This window comes from Anabrus simplex, chromosome 10 (assembly GCF_040414725.1).
Source record: "Anabrus simplex isolate iqAnaSimp1 chromosome 10, ASM4041472v1, whole genome shotgun sequence".
In the NCBI taxonomy this organism is placed as follows: Eukaryota; Metazoa; Arthropoda; class Insecta; order Orthoptera; family Tettigoniidae; genus Anabrus; species Anabrus simplex.
In genome coordinates, this window is record NC_090274.1 from 20173023 (window position 1) to 20196594 (window position 23572).

The 23572-nt window shown below is 38.9% G+C and overlaps 1 protein-coding gene across 1 annotated transcript in view; it reads left to right on the forward strand.

Annotated features, from left to right (window-relative positions):
* dom (domino) overlaps nt 1-23572 on the forward strand; it is a 485316-nt gene that overhangs the window by 418612 nt on the left and 43132 nt on the right. Inside the window, exons 36-39 of the mRNA XM_067154429.2 lie at nt 12313-12621; nt 14193-14331; nt 14460-14734; nt 17522-17710. Coding sequence (XP_067010530.2) covers nt 12313-12621; nt 14193-14331; nt 14460-14734; nt 17522-17710 — 912 coding nt within the window. The remainder of the gene's footprint in view (nt 1-12312; nt 12622-14192; nt 14332-14459; nt 14735-17521; nt 17711-23572) is intronic.

Below are 23572 nucleotides of genomic sequence, written 5' to 3' on the forward strand. Positions count from 1 at the left end.
TATTCTCGTCTTAGAAATTATAGACAACACTAGCATAGGAAATTCAATACTCACGTTTTTGTGTGCATGAGAATTTTCATGTTTATTTATTTTTGCACTCAAATGAGCAAGGTCTGTGCACCCAGCTGAATTCCATACACATCTTTCTTTGCTGAACAATAAACAGGGCAAACAAAAAAGCGCATTCCTAGATCTGCATCCACAGAGCCACTTGCGTGTTTCGTACAATTCTCTCTTGCACCTATACTCGCGTTTATTAGTTTCTGTAACTTTTCGATAATCAAATCTGGTCTTATCCTGAGATTAATATTTCGCTGGTTAAAACTACCTGAAATGAATTCATTTCCTCTTACACAAAGAATACCATGGTTACAAACCATACAAACAGAGAAACAAAACATAACACTCAAATTTCACTTGAAAAGATTTTCCAATCACAAGTCAAAGCAAATTTCTTCCCACAATTACAAACACCTGTACACAATGAGCCAGAAAATGCCTATTCAGAATTACTAGTGAAATCTGCCAGTAGTGTAATGCAATAGTAGCTCCTGGGAGGCTGTGGCTAACCGTAATAGGAGAGGTGGCAGACCCTTGTGGTCAACTGTAATACTGCCACTGGTTTGAGGGTGGCTCTAGATGGCAAGGCACGTACCTTACCGTGCTCCTCAGTAATGGAAATATCAGTGCATAAACCATAACGTCATCTGCTTTGCTCATGCGTGTAGTCTTCAGCACAATAGCGCATTATCTAGTGTGCTCGCTTCACTGTCAGTCAAAACGAACCACTGTCAGTGTAACGGAGCTTCGAAATAAGTCGAATGCTTTCGATCGATTGTCGAAATCAGGTCAAAAGAAAGGAAAGTTTTAAATTATCCATGAATGCGTAAAGATGTATTAAAACTGGGTGTTCGTGTACTCGTGTGCTCCTGAGAGCCCACTGCCACTGCACTATCAAGCAACTGAGAAGGAAACTGCAGTAGGTTGTCAATTTCTTAGAAGCATTTAAATGCTTATTGGAGAGCTTTTTCAACAATATTTCGCATTTTTCATACCAAGCGGAGTATATCTCGTGATTACAGTAGAACCTTGATAATTCGAAATCGGTTAATTCAAAATCCCGCCTAATTCGAAGAAGCTCTCATTCCCGGAAACATGAGATGCAGTTTTGCATGTTATTTCAATGGTTTAATTCGAAATACGGATAATTCGTAATTCGAAGTACAATGTTGGCCCCATTACTGAAATTCAGACTTTTAATTCGAAAGTGCCTTTACATTTTAAAACAATAGTGTGTTACAGAGTAATTTCAACTCGAAATGTATCCGCTCCGCGTCATAATAGAACGCACGTTCCGGAACGTGGAGGGGTAGCTTTCCGCACTTACACTCACTTCGGTGGATCTACAGTGCGCTTCATGATTGCTGAGTTGAATGAAATCGGAATTCTTTTGTGTTCAACCTTTTAAGGAACGCTGTAATATCACACAACAGGCAGTGTGCGGGAAAACAGAATCCGCGAACACTGGTGATGCCGACAGTTGACGAAAAAAAACACGGCAAATATAATAAATTCGTAGGCACCGAACAATATTGTCATTGCCGGTGAAACTGTATTGCTTTATTTTAATGCGAGCCCAAACGGTCTAATGGTTTTAAAGGAGAATTGCCAGCCGGGAAATTGTACAGTGTGAGGGATGGGGGTCATAGTAGTGCGTCATAGGAAACTTCGATAAGCCACGATGTTGATGTTTTAACGTCGGGCACTTTCCATGCCAGTACAAAGCATCTATAATAAAAATGCAAACAGTAAAGAAATCCAAAAAATAATGCATTTGCACAGGGGAACCGGCATAATTTATCCTTGTCTTTGAACTGTGCGATTTTTTATCTTTCGTTGCGTGAGGTTATGTAGTCAGTGATTTATCCAAATGCATTATTTGAACATTGTAAATGCACCTTGTTGGATACATTTCGGAAATAGTTTTTCCATGGCATTGGAAAGGTTTAAACTGTGAGTCGAGGTGATTGCATGTATTAATGGGTCTTACAATACTTCGTGACGCGGCAAGTGTTTACATTTCTGAAGTACGAGAGAAGTGCCATGGCGGGAAATCGTACAAGGATAGAGTCATAGGAAGGTTCGATTTTAAGGGCATCGGGTACTTTCTGTGTAAATACAAGGCATCTAAAATGCATACAGTATAGTAATCCAATTAATAAAGCACTTGCACATGGGAGCGAGCATAGATTTTTCCTCGTCTTTGAATCGTGCTTTTTCTTCTTTCTTTCGTTCGTTGCGTGAGGTTATGTTTACCAGTGAGATATCCGAGTGCATTATTTGAATACTGTAAATGCACCTTCTTGGATACATTTTTGAAATAGTTCTTTTTTCATGGCATTTGAAAGGTATAAACTGTGAATCAAGGTTAACTGCATGCAGTAACGGGCCTTTTGTAACGCGGCAAGGGTTGGTACTTCTGAATTGCGAATTGGCGGTTAATTCGAAATCACGTAATTCGAAGTCCAATTTTTGAGTCCCAACGACTTCGAATTAACGAGGTTTTACTGTATTTGAACAGTTGTGCAAATAAATCAGATTTTATGGTATTTCCAAGTTCATTTTGCTAAAAATATGGTACTTTAAGTACATATAAGGTCATAATATAGGTAAGAAAGAAGATATGAAGAAATGTGTGCATATCACTATTACCCGTTACATATAAACAAACTCACAGTCCCTCTTTATACAGTATAACCTTGATGCATCGTTCCCGGAACTGTCGCTTTCCTGTATTCATCGTTAAATTAATTTGGTCCCAAAAATGTTACATATAAAGCAATGTTAAATTTCCTCGCATTTTTCATTTCTCGAACTATCGTTTTATCACATCAATCGTAGAGAAATGATTTGTCCTCGGCCACAATTTTCCCGTTTTGATCGATCGTACGTAAGAAAAATACACGCAAAAATTTTTTTGAATTTTGAGGGACTGCTCAATACTCTTAGCATAAAATAGCGGCAACCTGTTATGCGAGAATGCACAAGCGATTCTGGGTTACTAGTCTTGAACAAGGATCTTGTAGGCTGGAGTGCTGTGCGCAGGTTCACGCGCAACCTCACTACAAGCCTCCTATTGTCAACGCTTCTCCTCGACCCACTAACCGACCACTAGAAGTATTCTTATTTTCAAGGATTAAAACGTAGACAGCATAAAACTCAAATTTGCCACTATTTTCTGTGTTGCAATAGGCTGGCTAGGGCTGCCAACTTCCTTGAAAATGAGAAGTCATGCAGTGCGGGAGATACGTTGTAATTAGTCACAGGGTAATAAATCGCATTGTACCTTGTGGAGTGTGTGGGATGCTGGAGGCCTGTTGACCGCTTTGTTGCCCTCTGCCCAATAGTCTTGTTACAAGCCGGACCTAACCAAGCCACGCCAATAATATTTTCTCATAGCCTAGTCTTGTAACTAGTTCCTAAGTTGGCACCCTCGCAGAGGCCACTGTGACAACGTTCGAGACATGCTGCGTTAAATTTCTAACCTCTGAGACGTCTTTTCTGTGCACAGTTTCGTCGGAGTGGTAGGCCACGTGTTTTTCCCCCTCTCTGTCAAAGTCGTTTGTTAATAATGTATGGGACATATTGAATTGTTTTGCATGTGGTAGTTTCGCGTATTTAAGTGCATAATTTTAATGAATTTAATGTTTTTAAGGGGGTTCTTGTCGGTGACAGTTTCTGGCATTTTCTTTTCTCGTTATGGCCAAAAAATATAACAAATGTTATCTCCGAGTGTTCAGAGATACCTATAAATTTCCGTTCATTTTACCGTCTAAGGGAAACTACCGTATTTTTCGCGTAATTAACTCCCTTGCATAATTTACGCATCCCAATAATTTAGGGTCCAAAGTGGAGAAAAAGAAATGTTCACGTATTTGACGCACCCACAACTTCGAACATCCATCACTCAGCTCCGGATTCGTTTCGAAATAAAGATGTCAACTACTCAAGTAGCAGGCTTCCTATCGCGAAGCAGGCATTCCACACACAGGGCAACGTGCTGTTATTAGCCGTCAGGAAATCCCACTGCACTAGTTTCACAAGTGTTTCGGCTACGGGACCTTCTGTGATCTCAAAATTGTTTGTCAGTACACAGTATTCCAGTAATACTGCATCATACAAACTCGCGGTGATCATTTACGTCGAAACATACGGGAATAGAGCAGCGGGCAGCAAGTATTCAGTGTCCAAATGAAACGTACGCTACCGCGGTAACAGAAGTGCACTTCAAGCAGCCAACAAGTCTCCCAAAGCATTTCGCGGACCAAAAAGCGGCAAGTTTCTGCAAGTAGAGGATTATCTGCTTAAATATATGATTTTGTTGGGCAATGTTGGATAAGCCGTTTCTCACGAAATGCTGTATTTTAAAGAATGAGAAATAGCTGCGGCACATGGAATCAGTGTCTCGGATTTGAAGGTTAGCCAAGGCTTGATTAATTTTCTGAAGAGAAATGAACTTTCTCTTCGACGAAGAACAACATTATGCCAACAAATGATGAATGATTTCAACCATTGTCATCGCTTTGTGATTGAGAAGCGTGAAATGAAGGAATATTTGATCTCCCTTTATAGGAACCGCACGTCAGATGCCAATCAGTTTCCGTACGCCACAAAGTCGAAGAATCGATGAGAAAGGAACACATAGTGTTATCGTACGTGCTATCGAAAGCCAAAAACAACGATGTACTGCAATGCTTGCTGATGGCAGAAAGGTTACGCTTTACATTGTTCTAAAACGAAAAACAATGCCTAAAGCAAAATTTCCGCGAGTGATCCACGTTCGTATTCAACAGAAAGGATGGATGGACACGTCACTCGTACAAGATTAGATACGAACGGTTTGGGGTAATGTAGCAGGGTCCCTTCTTCGATGCCCGGCCCTTCTCGTGTTGGATAGTTTTTTTTTTCTTTTTTTTTTCGGTATGCCATTCAGGTCGTATTTTCAGCTCGTAATGAGAAGAATATTTTCTAGTGTCGCTACTTGAAACCCACGTGTCTAACTTACCTGATGTACCCTATTTGACTTTTCAGAAAAAATCTCACGCCGGAATTTTATGCTGTATGACGATAATCGCAAATGAGTTGAACCAATTGTCTTCATATTATATTTGATGTATCTTTTAAACGTAAATGAATTATAAATAATTTGTAAAGATCTGAATTCCGTGAATAATTTACGCATCCGCAGTTTTCGCCTGTATTGTTCGTCAAAAAAGTGCGTTAATTACGCGAGAAAATATGGTATTATGGATTTTGTTGTGTGTGTCGGTGTGACATAAATATTATTATTCGTATGTAAGTGTCATAAATGAGAGTGATTAGGTACATTTTCTTGTAACCATTTTTATGTTTTCTTAGTTTAAGATTTTAAATTTAATGATCAATTCGCATTGTAACTGTAGGTATGTATGCCTTTTATCCTGAGCTATTTTCACGTAGACTGTGGTGAAATATGCGTGACGAAATCCAAGAATTAAAAAATCTCCCTATTTTTGGGTTCTAAAAGTTGGCAGGTATGGGTTTGGCTCTGAATTGAGTGAGTAGGGGCTAATTGTAACCCCGCATAAGATACTGGGGTGGAGGACCTCAACCCCGACACGGCGCGTCCCAATGGCTGATAGGGGAAGTTCCTGTAGATGTGCAGGACAGGTGTGAATAAGGCAGTGCCAAATAAGCACCCGCAGATCAAGTGGGTTCAAGAGAAAAACGGTCAACGGTCTCAACAGCGGAAGAAGAATCTCATTTCTCAGCGGCTGAGAGGGCGGAAGAACCTAGTAGAGTCAACCATGAAAAACAATAATTTCAGACTAACAATCTGATCTTACTTTGGAATGTTAAACGAAATTCAAATCTTAGCAGTACGAGAGACAAAATTTTTGGATAAGAATGTGACAGAAACAAAAGATTATCGAATCTTTAAAGGTAAACCTGCTATTAAAATTATTAAAGGAATGCCACTCTTGGGAACAGCTTTTTATGTCCATAAAAGATTATTAGACAATTCAACTGAATTCAAATCCCGCTCAGAACGGATATCTCTTTAACAATGAACTGCAAAAATAAAAAATATACTTTTATTAATTGTCATGCACCAATAAATGAAGACAACAAAAAGAAGCCAAATAAAGTAGAGGAATTCTGGACACTCCTGGATAATAAATTATCTAAAATTCCAAAATCAAATGTGGTGATATTACTTGGCGATTTCAATGCCCAAGTAGGAAGAGAGAAAATTTATAGACCAATAGTGGGAGAATATGCCGCACACCAAAGAACAAACATCAATGGAATGAGATTAATTACCATCTGTAAAAATTTTCAGCTGAAGTTAATGTCAACTTTCTTCAAGAAATTGCCAAGGAAAGCTAAAACATGGATTTATCCAAATCCATTACTAGGTGAATTTCAACTGGATCATGTAGCTGTATCCAAAAGAAACATGAAAGAAATTATGAATGTCAAGATAGTAAAAAGCAGAGAATTTGATTCCGATCACTACTTGTCTGAAATCAAACTAAAATTATTACCCACCAGAAATCACAGAAGAAGGAAAAGAGTAAACAAATATAACACAAACAGACTTCAAATTACACAAGAAACATTGGAAGCTTTTCAGGAAGAAATAAAAGTATTTCATCATGGGAAGTGGCAAGATTTATCTAAAGAAATAACCAATACAGCCCAAAAAACATTTGGGCTAGTGAAACCTAAAAAGAAATCTTGGTGGAATCAAATATGTGAAGATGCATTACAAGAGAGAATAAAACAATGGAAAAATTGTAAATCCTCTGGAAAGACTGAGCACTATGACAAATTCAAACAGCAAAGGAAAGACACTGCTAGAATAATATGGGGAGTTAAAAGAACTTTTGAAAAATCACAACTTATTGGCCTGCAAGACAGTTTTGTTAAAAATAACTCTTGAAACTTCTACCAGACTTTTAAGAGTCAGTTAAAGGGGTATCAAGCACCTAGCTTATGCTTCAAAGATGAAAATGGTAGACTTGACCTAAGCAGTGCTGAAAATTGTGAAATACTTGCAAAGCACTTTGATCAACTTTTAAACTGCCCTGAACCCGGCCATAAGTTGGAATTCTCTCAAACAACTGAAAACCAAGCTCGATAGCTGCAGTCGCTTAAGTGCGGTCAGTATCCAGTATTCGGGAGATAGTAGGTTCGAACCCCACTGTCGGCAGCCCTGAAAATGGTTTTCCGTGGTTTCCCGTTTTCACACCAGCTGTACCTTCATTAAGGCCACGGCCGCTTCCTTCCCACTCCTAGCCAACTAGCAAAAAAAAAAAAAAAAAAAAAAAAAAAAAAAAAAAAAAAAAACAACTGAAAATCTGGAATAAGATATACCACCCACTGTTGAAGAAATTAGAGAAGTATTTAACAATCTGAAAAATAATAAAGCTTGTGGAGAAGACTCTATACCAGCTGAACTTTTCAAATGGTGTCAGTCAAAAGTCATTGAAGAGCTGCAGTTAATCTTTGAAGAGATTTTGGAGAACAGAGATCCTAACTTCTCATAATACATCCATTGCATAAAAAAAGGCGACAAACAAAAGGTTGATAACTACAGAGGCATCTCTCTTCTGCAAATCGCATACAAGGTATTCTCAAAAATATTGCTGAATAGAGTAGAAACATCACTTGACAAGCAACTGGATAAATATTAAGCTGGATTTCAAAAAGGTAGATCTTGTTCAGAACAAATATTTAACTTAAAATCCATAATTCGCCATAGGATATTGAATTCAAAAGACATTGTTGTGACTTTTGTAGATTTAGAAAAGTCCTTTGACTCAGTTGATAGAGAAACCATAGATAAAACAATTTGTGAATTTGGAGTGAGAACTAAATTGGCAAACCTAATACGTGAAACCCTTACTGACACAATTTCAAAGGTGAAATTAAGGGTGAGATATCCAAACCTATTAAGATAAATACAGGGGGTACGGCAAGGTGACGGTCTGTCACCCCTTCTATTCACCTGTGTTCTAGAGAAAATTGTAAGAATTTGGAACGTAAAGCTTAAAGAGCATAACATTTTGCCAGTAACTTTGGGGAGGAAAAACAAAGGCATTGAAATAAATTGTCTAGCATTTGCAGATGATTTTGCTATATTGTCAGAAAACCTAACAAGTGCAACAACACAAATCAATCTCTTGGAAGAAATAGCCAACAAGACAGGTTTGAGAATCTCCGTAGAAAAAACAAAATTTATTACAAACATTAAGAATGCTCCAAAATTTTTGGCAACAGATATTGGTCCAGTAGAAAGAGTAACGAAGTTCAAATATCTGGGAGAAATAATTCAAGAAAATGGTTTAGACAAATCTGCAGTAGAAGAAAGGGTACACAGGATGGAAAGAGCATATGGTATCACAAAGAATTGTTATAACAAAAAGTGTCTATCTAAAAATCTTACAATAAGGCACTATACTACAGTGGTGAAACCGGAATGCTTATATGCAAGTGAATGCCTGGTACTAAACTATAGATTAGATAAACTTGAGGTACTAGAAAGGAGAATCATGAGAAAAATCTTAGGCCCTGTGAAAACAACAGAAGTATGGAAATTAAGATCCAATGATGAAATATACAGGAACATAGAAAACATAACAGAAACCATAAGAAAAAGGAGATTGCAATTTTTCAGACATATTTACAGAATGGATGATTCCAGATTAACAAAAAGGCAACAACTAGCTGGATTCAAGAAGTAAGGAAAGATTTAAAAAGAAATAATATAAGAGAAGAAGAAACTATGGACAGAGAAATTTTTAGAAAGAGGGTAGTAAGTATGGAAGGATTCCAAGGAAGATTGAACAAGAAGCCTGGTGTGAAGTGGTCCAAGGACAGAAGCAAACGGCATAGTGAAAGGATGAAAGAATATTGGAAGGAGCGGAAGAGAAAACAACACAGTATGAAGAACTGAATTGAAATTGGAACGTGGTCCTTAGCAGGCGTCATCGGAAAGAATAATAATAATAATAATAATAATAATAATAATATATTTACGTAACGAAAATTGTCCAAACACAGTCATCATCATCATCATCAATATCCCACTCTAGTCGCCTGGGTGTGGTTAACAAGCCGCCTCCACTCCTTTCTGACCTTCCACTTTTCCTGCTCCATTACTTCTGCCACATCCAATCCAGCTTCTCTAATGTCCTTCCAAATTTGATCCATCCACCTTGTGCTCGGTCTTCCGACTGATCTCCTTCCCGTAACTTCTCTTACCAGTTCCCTTCTTGCTACCCGTTCCTTTCCATTCTTTTTACATGTCCGAACCATCTCAGTCTTGCTTTCTGTATCCTTTGTACTAACGGTTCTATATTTAGCTTTTCTCTGATTTAAATATTTTTAATTCTATCTCTTCTTGTCTTTTTAACTGACGTTCTTAAAAAATGTAATTTCTGCTGCTTGGATCTTCTATCTTGTCTCTTATTAGTTACCAGCGTTTCTAGTCCGTATGTTACAATTGGTATGAAATATTGTTTATATAATGTTAATTTCGTTCTTTTGGGTACTTTGTCATCCCATAAAAGCTCTCTGACTTGATGATAAAATGTTGTACCTTTACTTAGTCTGTTGTTAATTTCAGGGTTGATTTCATGACTTCCATTAATAATGTTACCCAGATATGTAAACTGTTCTACATACTCCAACCGTTCTCAGTCTATGTTCACTTGGCTTCTCTTTTTCTCTTTTCCAGAGTGCATGACTACAGTTTTTTTTTTACTAATTACCGTTCCTCACTCCTTCAGATTTTCATTCCAAATGTCCAGTCTACTTTGTACTTCCTTTTCTCCCTTTCCCCATATCACCATATCATCTGCAAATACAAACGCATCCCTTCATCTCTACTGATACTCTGTTTTACACATTTTATGATTTCATCCATCAATATAATAAACAATATTGGTGACAGTCAGTGCACTTCCTTGCTTGAGACCCTCTTTTTTTTTTTTGTATAAAATGTTTCAGAGTCACCACTCTCATGATACAACATTTTTATCTTGTTAATTAATGATTTTGGTACATTCCTTTTCAGTGGGCATTCCCATACATGTTTTCTCTTAACTATATCATAAGCTTTTTCCAAATCCAAAAATATGAAGATGATATCCTTATTCCTTTCCAGATGTTTTTCCATTATCATTCACACTGTAAATATCAAGTCTATTGTTGATCTATTCGGTCTAAAGCCATATTGTTCTTTCTCTAACTGTGTTTCTATACAGTACAGTACCCGTATTTTATTATTTTGCTTTCCGCCTATTTTTTATGTTGCCCGCATTTGTTTTCCCGCATCCGTCGTCATTTTCCCTCTCACCCCTGAAAAACGATGCATCGAGGTTTTACTGTATAATTGCATATAATTCATTTTCCAACAATCATAATTACTTTTAAAATAGTTCCTCATGCCTTCTTTATCAACTACTGTATATATGGTACTGCCTCATATTCCCACATTTACAAACTTCCTTTCTTTCACATTTATTTGCAACTATGGCGAAAACAGCTTCATGATCACTTATGCCATTTGTCAGTTCAGTTTCCCTATAGATCTCTTCATCAGCACCACGTCCACAGAATTTTCCCTGTAGTTGGTTCTGTCACCTGGTTCAACTGTGTTCCCATATTAACATCATTTGTTGGTCACACTTTACCATCCCAGTTAACATTTGGAAAATTTATTAAATAATAAATAAAGTCCCTGCCTCATCACTATGTTATATTGTCTTGTAGCTGTATACTATATATATGGTAGCCTAACAAAGAAAACTTTTTTAACATTAATGAGTGGTGGTTCTGGTTTTGTTGTTACTAATTCCAGATCTGACCTCAGTTGTTTTCTATCACCCATGGTTTTGTTACAGTGTGACTTTGTTACAAACCAGAAAAGTAGCAGGAATGAAAACTGAATTAATTGTTACAATATGTACGAAGCTTTTATTAAATCTGAACGTGAAAATATCTCTTTATTACATGGGCTTGTGTGTCCATTTTCTTATACAGTACTTCCTTTTACCTTTTCTCGTTAAAGCTTCCGGTCTAGCTTTTTCTCCTGTGAGTCGCTTGCTGAAGTGCTCAACAGTAATCTCCCATCATGCTGGTATTCCAGCGGCCCTGATACCTTCTTTCCATCACTTTGATATCTTGATGGAAGCTCTCACCTTCCTCCTCACTCACAATTCCCAAAATTGTCTGTAAAAAAGTCAAGTTAACTGTTCAAAAAGTGAATATCTAACATGTGGACTACTATAAAAATATAATTTGGGTCCTTATTATTGCTGAAGAACTTAGTAACAACCTGCTTGAATGATACCCAAGCCTTCCTCTCATTGACTTTCAATCTTGGTTCAAACTGGGAATCGAATTTCATTTTTCAGGTATCAGGTCCAACAAACCAGTCTTCTTTCAATTTTGCTTCTGATAAATGAGGAAACTTCTCACAGAGATACTTGAAACATTGCCCATCTTTGGATAAGGATAATGTTTTCCAGATCCATGAGATTCTTGCACGAAAAGAAGAAAAATAATAAGCAAGAGGGCTGTGATCTAACTGTCCATATATACAAATCCACTGTAACCACTGCCGTCTTAATTTAAACCCATTTTTACCTATTTCAGTAGTGTGTAAAATACCTTTTGAATTTGCTAGAAATTTAATTTCCTAAAATATTTAGTTTTGAAATGTAAGAAAATGGTGGGTGATAGAGCTTTTTCAATTGTCATATTCTGATTTAGAATACTAACACCGATAAGAATATGGCAAATTCATTTTTAAAAGTTTTTACACCATTGGTCTGTGTTGTTACTTGTTATTTTCAGATAATCTGAAGACCGGGCGAGTTGGCCGTGCGCGTAGAGGCGCGCGGCTGTGAGCTTGCATCCGTGAGATAGTAGGTTCGAATCCCACTATCGGCAGCCCTGAAGATGGTTTTCCGTGATTTCCCATTTTCACACCAGGCAAATGCTGGGGCTGTACCTTAATTAAGGCCACGGCCGCTTCCTTCCAACTCCTAGGCCTTTCCTATCCCATCGTCGCCATAAGACCTATCTGTGTCGGTGCGACGTAAAGCCCCTAGCAAAAAAAAAAAAAAAAAAAGATAATCTGAAGAGTTTATATTCCTAATTAGTTCAGGTTGCTGGGTTTCCTCTTTTTTTAAAAAAGTATTTTTAAACTGCATTCATAAAATTGGCTAAACAAGGAATGTGCATTGTATTTATGATCAGGTGCTGACAGCAGAGCAGCTTGCTGCCCAGCGTGCCCAACAGCAGCAGCAACAGCAACAAACAACACCTGTAACAGCCAGCAAGGCAGTGGGTCCTTCAACAAGTCCTCAAATACAAGTACCTCTGTCTCCAGCTTCTGCTTCGACTTCAGCTGCCAGCCCGACTCCTCAAGCCGTCGTCGTAGGTATCAGTCAGGCTTCCCCGACATCGCAGCAGATTGCTACCGTGGTGTCGACTGTCATCACAGCGGGCACAGTGACTACTCTATCTCCTGGTCTGCGAACACAGAGGGCAGGCACTAATCTTCAGGTTGGTTTTCAGTAAAATTACAGTAGATACTGGTAAAGAGAAACGGAACTAATTACTGTATAATAATTCATCTTATAAACAGTGATCGGAGGCTTATCCAGTTGTTGCTGGCACCATTAGATGGTGGCATGTCAGGTGTAGCTGCTGTACGAATAGTGTAAACTGTGTACATTGGCATCAAGAGGAGAATTAATGTTGTCAATATATTAGAGACTAGGTTGTAATACGCTGAATATGGAAATGCAATCCGAGTCAAGGACATGGAGCTCATGAATAGATGTACACTGTTTGTGATATGGATTTTTTAAATTTATTTATCGTATGGCTTTTAGTGCCAGGAGTGTCAGAGGAAATGTTCGGATGGCCTGGTGCATGTCTTTCTATTTGATGCCCATAGGTGACCTGCGCATCTGGATGTGGGATGATGATGAGGTAGGGAAAGGGTGAAACCCGTTGTTGGCATGTAGCCTGCTGCTCTCATATAACACCAAGGGGTCTTCTCAAAGCTTTCTGTCCCCATCTGATGGACAAATCACCACCAACAGCATCATGTGCCCTCCAGGCTTTTGATACACGATCTAGTGACTAGCAATTGTATACCACCACCACCTCTCCTACCTTGCCAGCCAACATTCTGATGGTGAACATTTTTTCGACCAATGGGACTCAACCACTTAACCACTGTGTCAGACCCTATAGACTTCACTGCCTTGACAATCATGGCCACAAAGTGGGCTCATGATATGAAACTATTTTAAAATTTCACCTTACTGTATGTCAAACCCTCCTGTTCATATGAAGAGGGATACTGACAAACAGCAATGTCTACCAAAATGTGTACAATTACAAGTTTAACAAGAAAACATGGGAATTCTGTATTTAAAAACATTGTTTGATGGTGAGAACCAAGTGGTTGATTTCGCTAGGATCTGCCCTTGCATTTCCGGTAGATTTGAGTGATATGTCTCGCTACGTATTTCCTAGTAGAAATGACACTGTTGCCCTGTTACCGTATGCCTCTTCAGTTTGCCATGAGTTTCATATTAGTTTAGAACGTACAAGTAATACAAACAAAGGAGGCTATCCAGAAGAAGACATAGATTGAGGTTCAGGACCAGATGTAACATTTATGTTCTTACAGCAAGTCATTCCACAACGTGCGTAATGTTCTGTTTACGTAACATTTATATTTTTATATGAAATTAATTGTATTTGAGTAATGTGTTTCTAGTTATTTCTTGAATACCAAGAACACTATATCATACAACACACTCATGAGAGGTATACAACACCATATCCATAAAAAATCCGTAAGTAAAGAAACAAAGAGCATTAAATCTAAAACACCATGATACTTAATGAACAAAGAGTTAATTGGTAAAATGTTTTTAGGAAAATACTTCAGATAAGCAAGAAAATGAAGGGAGAGCAAAGTCAAACTTCTTCAAACTGCTCTGCTGTAAAATTTAGTAAATGTGACATAATGACCTATACCTCTGAGGTACAGATTTGAAGTTGGACCTGTCGTTCCATAGTTATTAATGAAAGGAATGTTTACAACTTGCTCCCAGGAGATGGTGGCTGGTCAGGTGCGCACGAGTTCTCCTGCGATCGTATCTGTAGCCAGTCTCACTCCAGCGGGCCAGCGACTGACCGGAGCGACCCTCGTCTCTCAGGCTCAGACGGTCGTTTCTGCAGCTGTGGCAAAAAGTGAGTTAGATTTATTGACCCTTTTTTGTACAAGAAGGCATTTCCTATATTCTCAGTTAAAATATGAAGTGTGTCAGTTTTGCATGTATTTTTAGCTTTAGTTGAACTGGAATGTCTTTATGTCATAGCTGTGGCTGGAGGAGCTGTTACGGCATCAGGGAAGACTCTGACCGCCGCTCAAGTTCAGTTCTATCGATTGCGACAGCAGCAGCAGCAACAGCAACTTCAACAGCAGCAGCAACAACAACGTTTAGCTTCTCAACAGCAGATGAAAGTGCTACAAACTGGACAGGCAGTTGCTGCTCCAGGGCAGAAGCTGGCTGTTGCAATCACGTCGGGAACTGTTGGGACAGTGACCGCTGTCCACGTGTCCCAGGCAGCTCAGCAACAGCAACGAGCTCAGGTAATACCCTATCAAGATGTTCTTGTTTCCATCAGTTCCTGAACTCCTTGATGCCGATGTCCATACCTGGCCTCATTTTCATAGCGCTCTACTGGGTAGTGTAGCATTTAAATGTTCTGCATCACTAAGGGCCAATTGTAGAAACATCATTGACTGGAGATCAGTTTTAATCTAAGTTCAGAAAATGGTCTGAGATCAGACCGGTGTCATGTTGTATAACACTGATCTAAGATCAACTAATCAAAGTTCAATTTTGATCCCAGTTCATATGTGAGCACTTGGCAACAGCGCAGAAACAGATGAGTGTCGCGTTGAGTAGTGTGAATCTGTTTTCCTTCGTATTCTGTGTGCTGAACAAAAGAAATGTCTCCTGTTTTGTACTGAGCATGCACTCATAAATTAATGAAGATATTGCTGTCATGAGCAGATCCTGGGGCCTGTTCCACGAACGAACTTTGCAACTTTTCACTTTTCACTTTGCACTTTTCAGTTCAGATTTTGTTCCACCATCACTTTTCAAATTTAACTTGCAAAGTGAAAAGTGAAAAGATAGGAATCTTTTCACTTTTCAAGCCTGTTATGTTCCTCCATTAGTACAGAAATGCAAAGTGCAAAGAAATGAAGTGAAAAGTTTTCATAAATCTTGCAAAGAGATGATTCCCTTTTCATATGTTAATTAACAAGTATGTACACTAGTTTCTCGGCGTAGAATTTGGTTTAGTGATATAAACACGTTACGACGTGAGCTTTTATTAGCATCAAGTGAGGACAGTAATGAAGAATCCAATAAGAGAACGTACAAACACGAGATTAATTTTCATAACCTCACTTCGACGGACTTTCGCGAGTGATTTCGTATTACCCCAACACAGGCTCATTATATTCTTGAAATGATCGGACATTTATTGAAACATGTAACAAAAAGAAGTCAATCCCTTTCCGGAAAAGAACAAATTCTTATATGCTTACATTGGTTAGTAAATGGTGCCCAGCTGCACGGTGTAACACCAATGCATGGGACATCAAAACAATTATTTGCGAACTGTTACCAAAGTCGTAGATGTTATAGTAAATGTAATATTTCCTGACAGTACGTTAGCCTGATAATCCACTCAATATAGCGACGGCATTTCTAATGAAGGGTGAATTTCCTTCTGTGTGTGAATGTGTTGACGGCAGCCTACTCTCGTTAATATTGATGTGTCATAATTTGAGAGGTTATCTTTAAAGTTGTCGAAGAAGTATGTCACGTTTCTCCTTGACAACTTCCAGCACAGCCAGCTACTTGTAATAACCTTTTTTCCCATGATAAAAACGTATACTGTACGACAATTATACCGTCAAATTCGCCGCGAAAAGTAAAGCATTAAAATCGTAGAGTATTAGGCCTATACAGTTTGCTCATGGAATAAACTCGATCGTATCACTCATTCGCAAAGACTTTTCACTTTGCGAAAAAATTGAAAAGTACAACCTAGACCATGGTGGAACAGAAAGACTTTGCACTTTGCAAAATTTGAAAAGTGAAAAGTGCAAAGTTGAAAAGTTGCAAAGTTCGTTCGTGGAACAGGCCCCTGGACATCTTGCTATGATATTTAAGGACCTGAGCCGAGCATCACAAATAACTTGAACATTTAACGAAAACCACCCATGACGATTCCTATAAACTTCTGGGTTATCACCCCCAGGGACGTGTTGTACATCGAAAACATCATGCATAATTTTCCTCAACGTCAATTTGTTCGGAAGGCATTTTGATAAACTCGTGTTTCAGTGCAGCAATAAGGTTAGATACACGATGAATGGCTCTGCAGGCTGTCGCTGCATCTACATGCAGTAAATCACCAACGACTCACAGAAGACTTCCCGTGGTGAAGAATCTCAAAGTTAGTAACAAAATGTACATTGGGTTGTTTCTCTTGGTAGGTTTAACTAGAATATCATGCAACCTGAGTTCTAGCTGTTCTACGGTATCTTTTCCCAAGCGATCCCTCAGTTTAAACTTCTTATCACTCAATTCTCTCATTGGATCGGAGAAATTTCTCCAGTCAAAGTTGATCTTAGTTCAGTGCGAATTTATCTCAGATTAATGTTGTATACAATACAGATGTCTGAGCTTTGCGTGAACTGAGATCAATTTCGTCTCTGATCTAAGATCAAACGGTTTATACAATCGGCTCTAAGAGATTCTGGTAATGTTAGCATGTGTCAGTTGTTCTTTTCCTCTCCAATTAATTATTGATATATGAGAAATTGAAAATGTCCCGGAACTTCTGGCCTGGGGCATATCCATAAAAAGTAGCCGTCAATAAGGTTTGCAGGTTTGTTTGCAGTAAAAGAATTATAATTTTTTTGAAAGTGCAGAAATGGTTTAAATATTATATGGGAATAAATGAGCAAAGTAACATGCAGGCAAGCGACCAGAAGGGTCTTGGAAAACCTTGCCCATACATCAGGATAATCTTAGTAAATCTCACAAGGCCTTTTACCATAAGTTCAAAATTGTTCCCACGCAAAGCGGAAGTGTGTCGCTAGTATGCATATAAAATGGTTCAGGAATCAGCAGGACAACATCAACTTATTAGCTGGAGAAATCTCACAGTGAAAATCAGTGAAAATTTTGTATTCATGATCTGTATCCTTTTCTTCCCAGTTCAGTGACCTCCTTCTGTTTCCTTAGTATGTACATTCTGCTCCTTTAAGTTTTCTTGAGATTTCTTAAATCAAGTATTGTTAGATTTAGAAATAGTCTATAATCCCATTCCAACTCTGAGCCATTTCTTGCAGTTCATGAAACAGACTGCTGGCGGAAAGCAGACCATGTCTCGCACTGTATCGGAGTCTGAGATGACAGCCATGATCAAGCGTCAGCAGCAGCTCGTGGCTCAGCAGAAGGCAGCAGCAGCTCAACAAGTACAAGTAACCTCTCAGCCTGGCTTGCCCCAGGCTCACCTACTGGCTCAGGCTGGTCTGCAGGTCAGTTTATTCAAGTCATAGAATTATTATCTCATAGGGATCCTTTTCCCCTGTTGTGTTTGTCCTGTGAAAATATTTTACCACCTGTATTTATCTTTATCCTATGTTTGTTCCCTTTTCTATTTGGCTTTCTTCTTATTTCAATAAACATCCCCCATCAAGACCGAAGATTTGTCAAGATGGCCCTTTGCTGGAGCTGGGAAGTAAAAACGAACTCATCGGGGCCTGAGGAGAGATGGGTGTAGAAGAAATGGAATTGATCAGGAAGGGGGCTGTTCATGATGATATTATCATATTACGGAAACTGTCCTTGTCCTTCCGTGTTTGTGTTTCTCCTCTTTCTGCAGCTCCCTCTTCTCACACTGACCTGATATGAAGTTCGTCCTTCAATGTGTTCCTTTACTTGTTCTGAAACCGACGCGTAATCAGACGTCTTTTAAGAAAAAATATGTAAGAGAACTGCTTACCTGCCTCACATACGTAACATGATGGATCATATTGCTAAAATCTTACTTAGGTACAATGTATGAACTGTATTTGGAACTTCAATTAAGATTAGGCAGCTCCTGCGACCAACTAAGGATATTCTTACAAAATTGTACTAAACAAGTTTTTAAAACGCATGGCGAGATCTGGACTCCGTAATCAGAGAACACGGGTGATACAAGCGGGCCACGTAACATAAGTTAATTCTCGTTCTTAATCTAAATGTCGTTCCTGTTAGTCACCATTTTTCAACCTTAATACGATTTTTATTATCCATTTCACAGACCAAAAATCAACTTCAATTATGCTTATGTACTGTATATCAGTCCATGTCGGAACACAACAACTAAGCCAACAGTATACAGGTACCAGTTGAACCACACCAAAGGACAAAAACATTGAAACAGAAAGACCTCCAGCTCAAGACTGTTTTAACGATCAACATTTCACAGTTTTTAACCCTCATCATGCTTTTTTAAAAACTTTCTAATTAACATTTCATTTTGTGTGTTTCCTATATTTTTAATTTATTATACAGTGTAAGAAACATGTTATGGCACAAAGACGTGCCAATTAGTGATGGGATATTCGATTCATTTAACTGAATCGATTCATTTTATTCCGTTCACATCACTGAATCGATACAGTGATCCGATTCACAGCTCATTAGAGTCACCGCTCCTACTGCATCTGTGTAGTATGTACTGATAAGACAGCAGCAACAACATTCAGTGCTCGCTGCTGCCATCTGGTCTTCATACTATGAACTCCTTTCTTAGAAAAAAATGCTAGTCACTCTAATACATCGAAGGTTTCCAGCGACGCAGGATGCAAAAGGTCTGGGATTAGGAAGGTAGCAGCCATGGCCTTAATTAAGGTACAGTCCCAGCATTTCCTGGTGTGAAAATGGGGAAACTAACGGAAAACCATCTTTACGGCTACCGGCGGTGGGATTCGAACCCACCATCTCCCGAATACAAGCGCATAGCTACACGATACTAACCATACGTCCAACTCGCTCAGTCATTTTTGAAAATATGTATTTTTTAATCAGCAGAGGATTTTTTAGAAATCGTCATAATTTGTTTTACCCGAGATGTACAGTGACCCACTGGTTTTCTGATTCAAAATACTGTTGGTTAACCCTTTCCTGCCCATATTAAAAAGCATGTTTTCCCCAGAATTAAAGCAATTCTTTTCAGCCATCATTATGATAATGCAGACATTTATAAAAAGTAAGCAGCATGCTCATTCATTTTCTGGGCAATTAAATCGAAAATGTTTTCATCAAATATAAGGGAGAAATACTCTAATGCTTTACTACCCACAGGAAGAGAATGGGAAGGTCCTACCTCTTCAGTAAAGTCCGCCGGTCAACGTAAGACAATGTATTTGTCCACTGGAAATTATGCCTACAATCTGTCATCATGCATGTGTACGTTGTCATTTCATGAAATATTGTCACTTTCATTTTCACTTTCATTTTCACTTTCCACTTCACTGAGTTCACTTAAGCCACTACTAACAGTTTCACAGTCAGAATTATCGTTCACCAAACGTTCAATATCGTTATCGCTTAAAATATTTTCACGCTAATTAAGCATCGACATGTTTGTTTACATTCTGTCACTGCCTTCCGTATTTCGTGTTCTAATATGCCTGCTAAGGTTTTAAAAGAAGAAAACTAATATCTTTGGTCTCTAGGAAGTGCACATGCTAGTAACAGTAAGTTATATTTGTCTATCGGCTGATAGATGGCTCATACATGCGACTAGAAGTACAAGTACACTTTACTATGCTATGGGCGGGAGAGGGTTAAGTTATTGCGTCAGTCGGCTCACTGACTGTCCACATATAATTGAAGTTTTGTGCAAGGATGTGACATACGAACTGAGAGAATACTGAGCCATTCTTCCCAATATAAAACGTACTTTTGAGTGGTCATGAGCATGACTCATAATCATAGGGCAGGCTAGAGTCGAGTTTAATTGTCAAATGTCAACCAAGTTATAATACTAAGATTCATTAAACTAATAAATAGTATAACCTAATAGCTTATCTACGTACTAGCTACTTTAGAATTATGTTTTGATTACCTTTTTAACACTGCAAATAAATCCATCTATAATTTTAAAGGAAATCATCCTGGTGGTGTTGCGAACAGCCAAGCTCATGGGGAGGAGGAAAATGATGTTGGTGAAACTATGCTTGAGGAAGTGGAAAGGATGGTAAATAAACTCCATTGTCATAAGGCAGCAGGAATAGATGAAATTAAACCTGAAATGGTGAAGTATAGTGGGGAAGCAGGGATGAAATGGCTTCATAGAGTAGTAAAATTAGCATGGAGTGTTGGTAAGGTACCTTCAGATTGAACGAAAGCAGTAATTGCACCTATCTATAAGCAAGGGAACTGGAAGGATTGCAACAACTATCGAGGTATCTCATTGATTAGTATACCAGGCAAAGTATTCACTGGCATCTTGGAAGGGAGGGTGCGATCAGTCGTTGAGAGGAAGTTGGATGAAAACCAATGTGGTTTCAGACCACAGAGAGGCTGTCAGGATCAGATTTTCAGTATGCGCAAGGTAATTGAAAAATGCTACGAGAGGAATAGGCAGTTGTGTTTATGTTTCGTAGATCTAGAGAAAGCATATGATAGGGTACCGAGGGAAAAGATGTTTGCCATACTGGGGGACTATGGAATTAAAGGTAGATTATTAAAATCAATCAAAGGCATTTATGTTGACAATTGGGCTTCAGTGAGAATTGATGGTAGAATGAGTTCTTGGTTCAGGGTACTTACAGGGGTTAGACAAGGCTGTAATCTTTCACCTTTGCTGTTCGTAGTTTACATGGATCATCTGCTGAAAGGTATAAAATAGCAGGGAGGGATTCAGTTAGGTGGAAATATAATAAGCAGTCTGGCCTATGCTGACGACTTGGTCTCAATGGCAGATTGTGCCGAAAGCCTGCAGTCTAATGTCTTGGAACTTGAAAATAAGTGCAATGAGTATGGTATGAAAATTAGCCTCTCGAAGACTAAATTGATGTCATTAGGTAAGAAATTCAACAGAATTGAACGTCAGATTGGTGATACAAAGCTAGAACAGGTAGATAATTTCAAGTATTTAGGTTGTGTGTTCTCCCAGGATGGTAATATGGTAAGTGAGATTGAATCAAGGTGTCGTGAAGCTAATGCAGTGAGCTCACAGTTGCGATCAACAGTATTCTGTAAGAAGGAAGTCAGCTCCCAGACGAAACTATCTTTACATCGGTCTGTTTTCAGACCAACTTTGCTTTATGGGAGCGAAAGCTGGGTGGACTCAGGATATCTTATTCATAAGTTAGAAGTAACAGACATGAAAGTAGCAAGAATGATTGCTGGTACAAATATGTGAGAACAATGGCAGGAGGGTACTCGGAATGAGGAGATAAAGGCTAATTTAGGAATGAACTCGATGGATGAAGCTGTACGCATAAACCGGCTTCGGTGGTGGGGTCATGCGAGGCGAATGGAGGAGAATAGGTTACCTAGGAGAATAATGGACTCTGCTATGGAGGGTAAGAGAAGTAGAGGTAGACGAAGACGACGATGGTTAGACTCGGTTTCTAAAGATTTAAGGATAAGGGGTATAGAACTAAATGAGGCCACAACACTAGTTGCAAATTGAGGATTGTGGCGACGTTTAGTAAATTCACAGAGGTTTGCAGACTGAACGCTGAAAGGCATAACTGTCTATAATGATTATGTATGTATGTATGTATGTATGTATGTATGTATGTATGTATGTATGTATGTATTATGTAAACCTCCCTGTAAGAAGAGGACAGTGAATGCAAGTGGATATTATTTTCAAATAAGCTGAGCTTGAGAGTCCATTATAGCATACGATTCTTTCAGTGTACCATGGCTCTGTATGTATTGCTTCAGAGGAAGTTCGGCTCTCTGCCAATGTCCAGTGTACCGATAATGAACCGTGTGTGTGTTGTGTCTCGCTGATCCGTGACTGCGTACGATTCTTTCGGTGTGCTGTGGCTCACTGTATGTCTCGCTGCAGCGGAAGTTTGGCTTTCCGCCAGTTTCCAGTGTGCTGATAAGGAGCCATGTGTATCTTGTGTCTCACTGAGCCATGCTTGCGCACGATTCTTTCTATGTGCCATGATTCACTGTCTCGCTGCAGCAGAAGCTTGGCTCCCCAACAACGTCCAGTGTCCCACTAGTGAGCCGTGAGTGCACCGCTCAGCACTGTCCACTGGGAGTAAGCTGAATCGTGTGGCGTGAGTTCGCCGTTCCAGTGAATCGATTCACTCAGGGCACTTGAATGAATCGATACACTTCTTCGAATCATGCATCCAGTAGCCAACACTAGTGCCAATGGAAGCAAAGGAAACTATGTACAAGATGTATTACGTACCCATAACAACTTACGGAGCAGAAACTTGGACAATGACAAAGAAGATGAGAGTTGAATACAGGCAGCCGAAATGAACTTCTTGAGGGGTATGATACAGAAGAGTAGAAGAGACGAAATAAGGAACGAGAAAATCTGAGAAGAAATTGGAGTGGAAAAAATGAATGATAGAATAGAGAAGAGCTGACTAAGATGGTTTGGGCACATAAAGCAAATGAGGGATGAAAGAATGCCAAAAAAGGTGATGGAAATGCTAATGCAAGGAAGGAGAGGCTGCAGATAACCACAAGTGAAACGGAAGGACACAATCCAACGCAGTATTAGAGAAAAAAAACCTGGACTGGGACACAGTGTTGGAGGAGGAGTGGTGGAAAGACTGAAGAAAGTGGAGAGGCACCATATTTGCCCATACCCGACTACAGCTGGATAATGGGAAATGATGATGAATAAGTGTCTTAATGAGGATGACCCAATACCGGGTCAAAACATGTCTATTTATGTGTGAAATTTCGTCTTAATTTGGACGTAAAATATATAGTATTGACTAGGAGGATTAAAATAGTTTTCTACAATTTTTTAAGAAGTTCAACCGTCGATATGGATTTAACATTAGATTCATAGTCTGTAACAACTAAGGATGGTTTGCCTAAGTTGCAACAACCTGGTATCTACAGAGTTCCCCGTACTTGTGGCAAGTTTTGTGTTGGGCAGACTTTGAGAACGATATGTAATCGCATTAAGGAACATAACAGGTGTATCAGAGTCAACCAATTGATAAATCAGCTGATCATGCCTTAACAGCTGGTCATGATGTCATGTTCCAAGGAGTGGATGTTTATAAAACATCACCCCAGAATCATCAGGGAGGCAGTTGAAATACGTAAACACCCAGATAATTTCAACCGTGATACAGGCTACGTTCTCAGTAAATCATGGCTACCTATGATCAGAACCATCAGAAAAT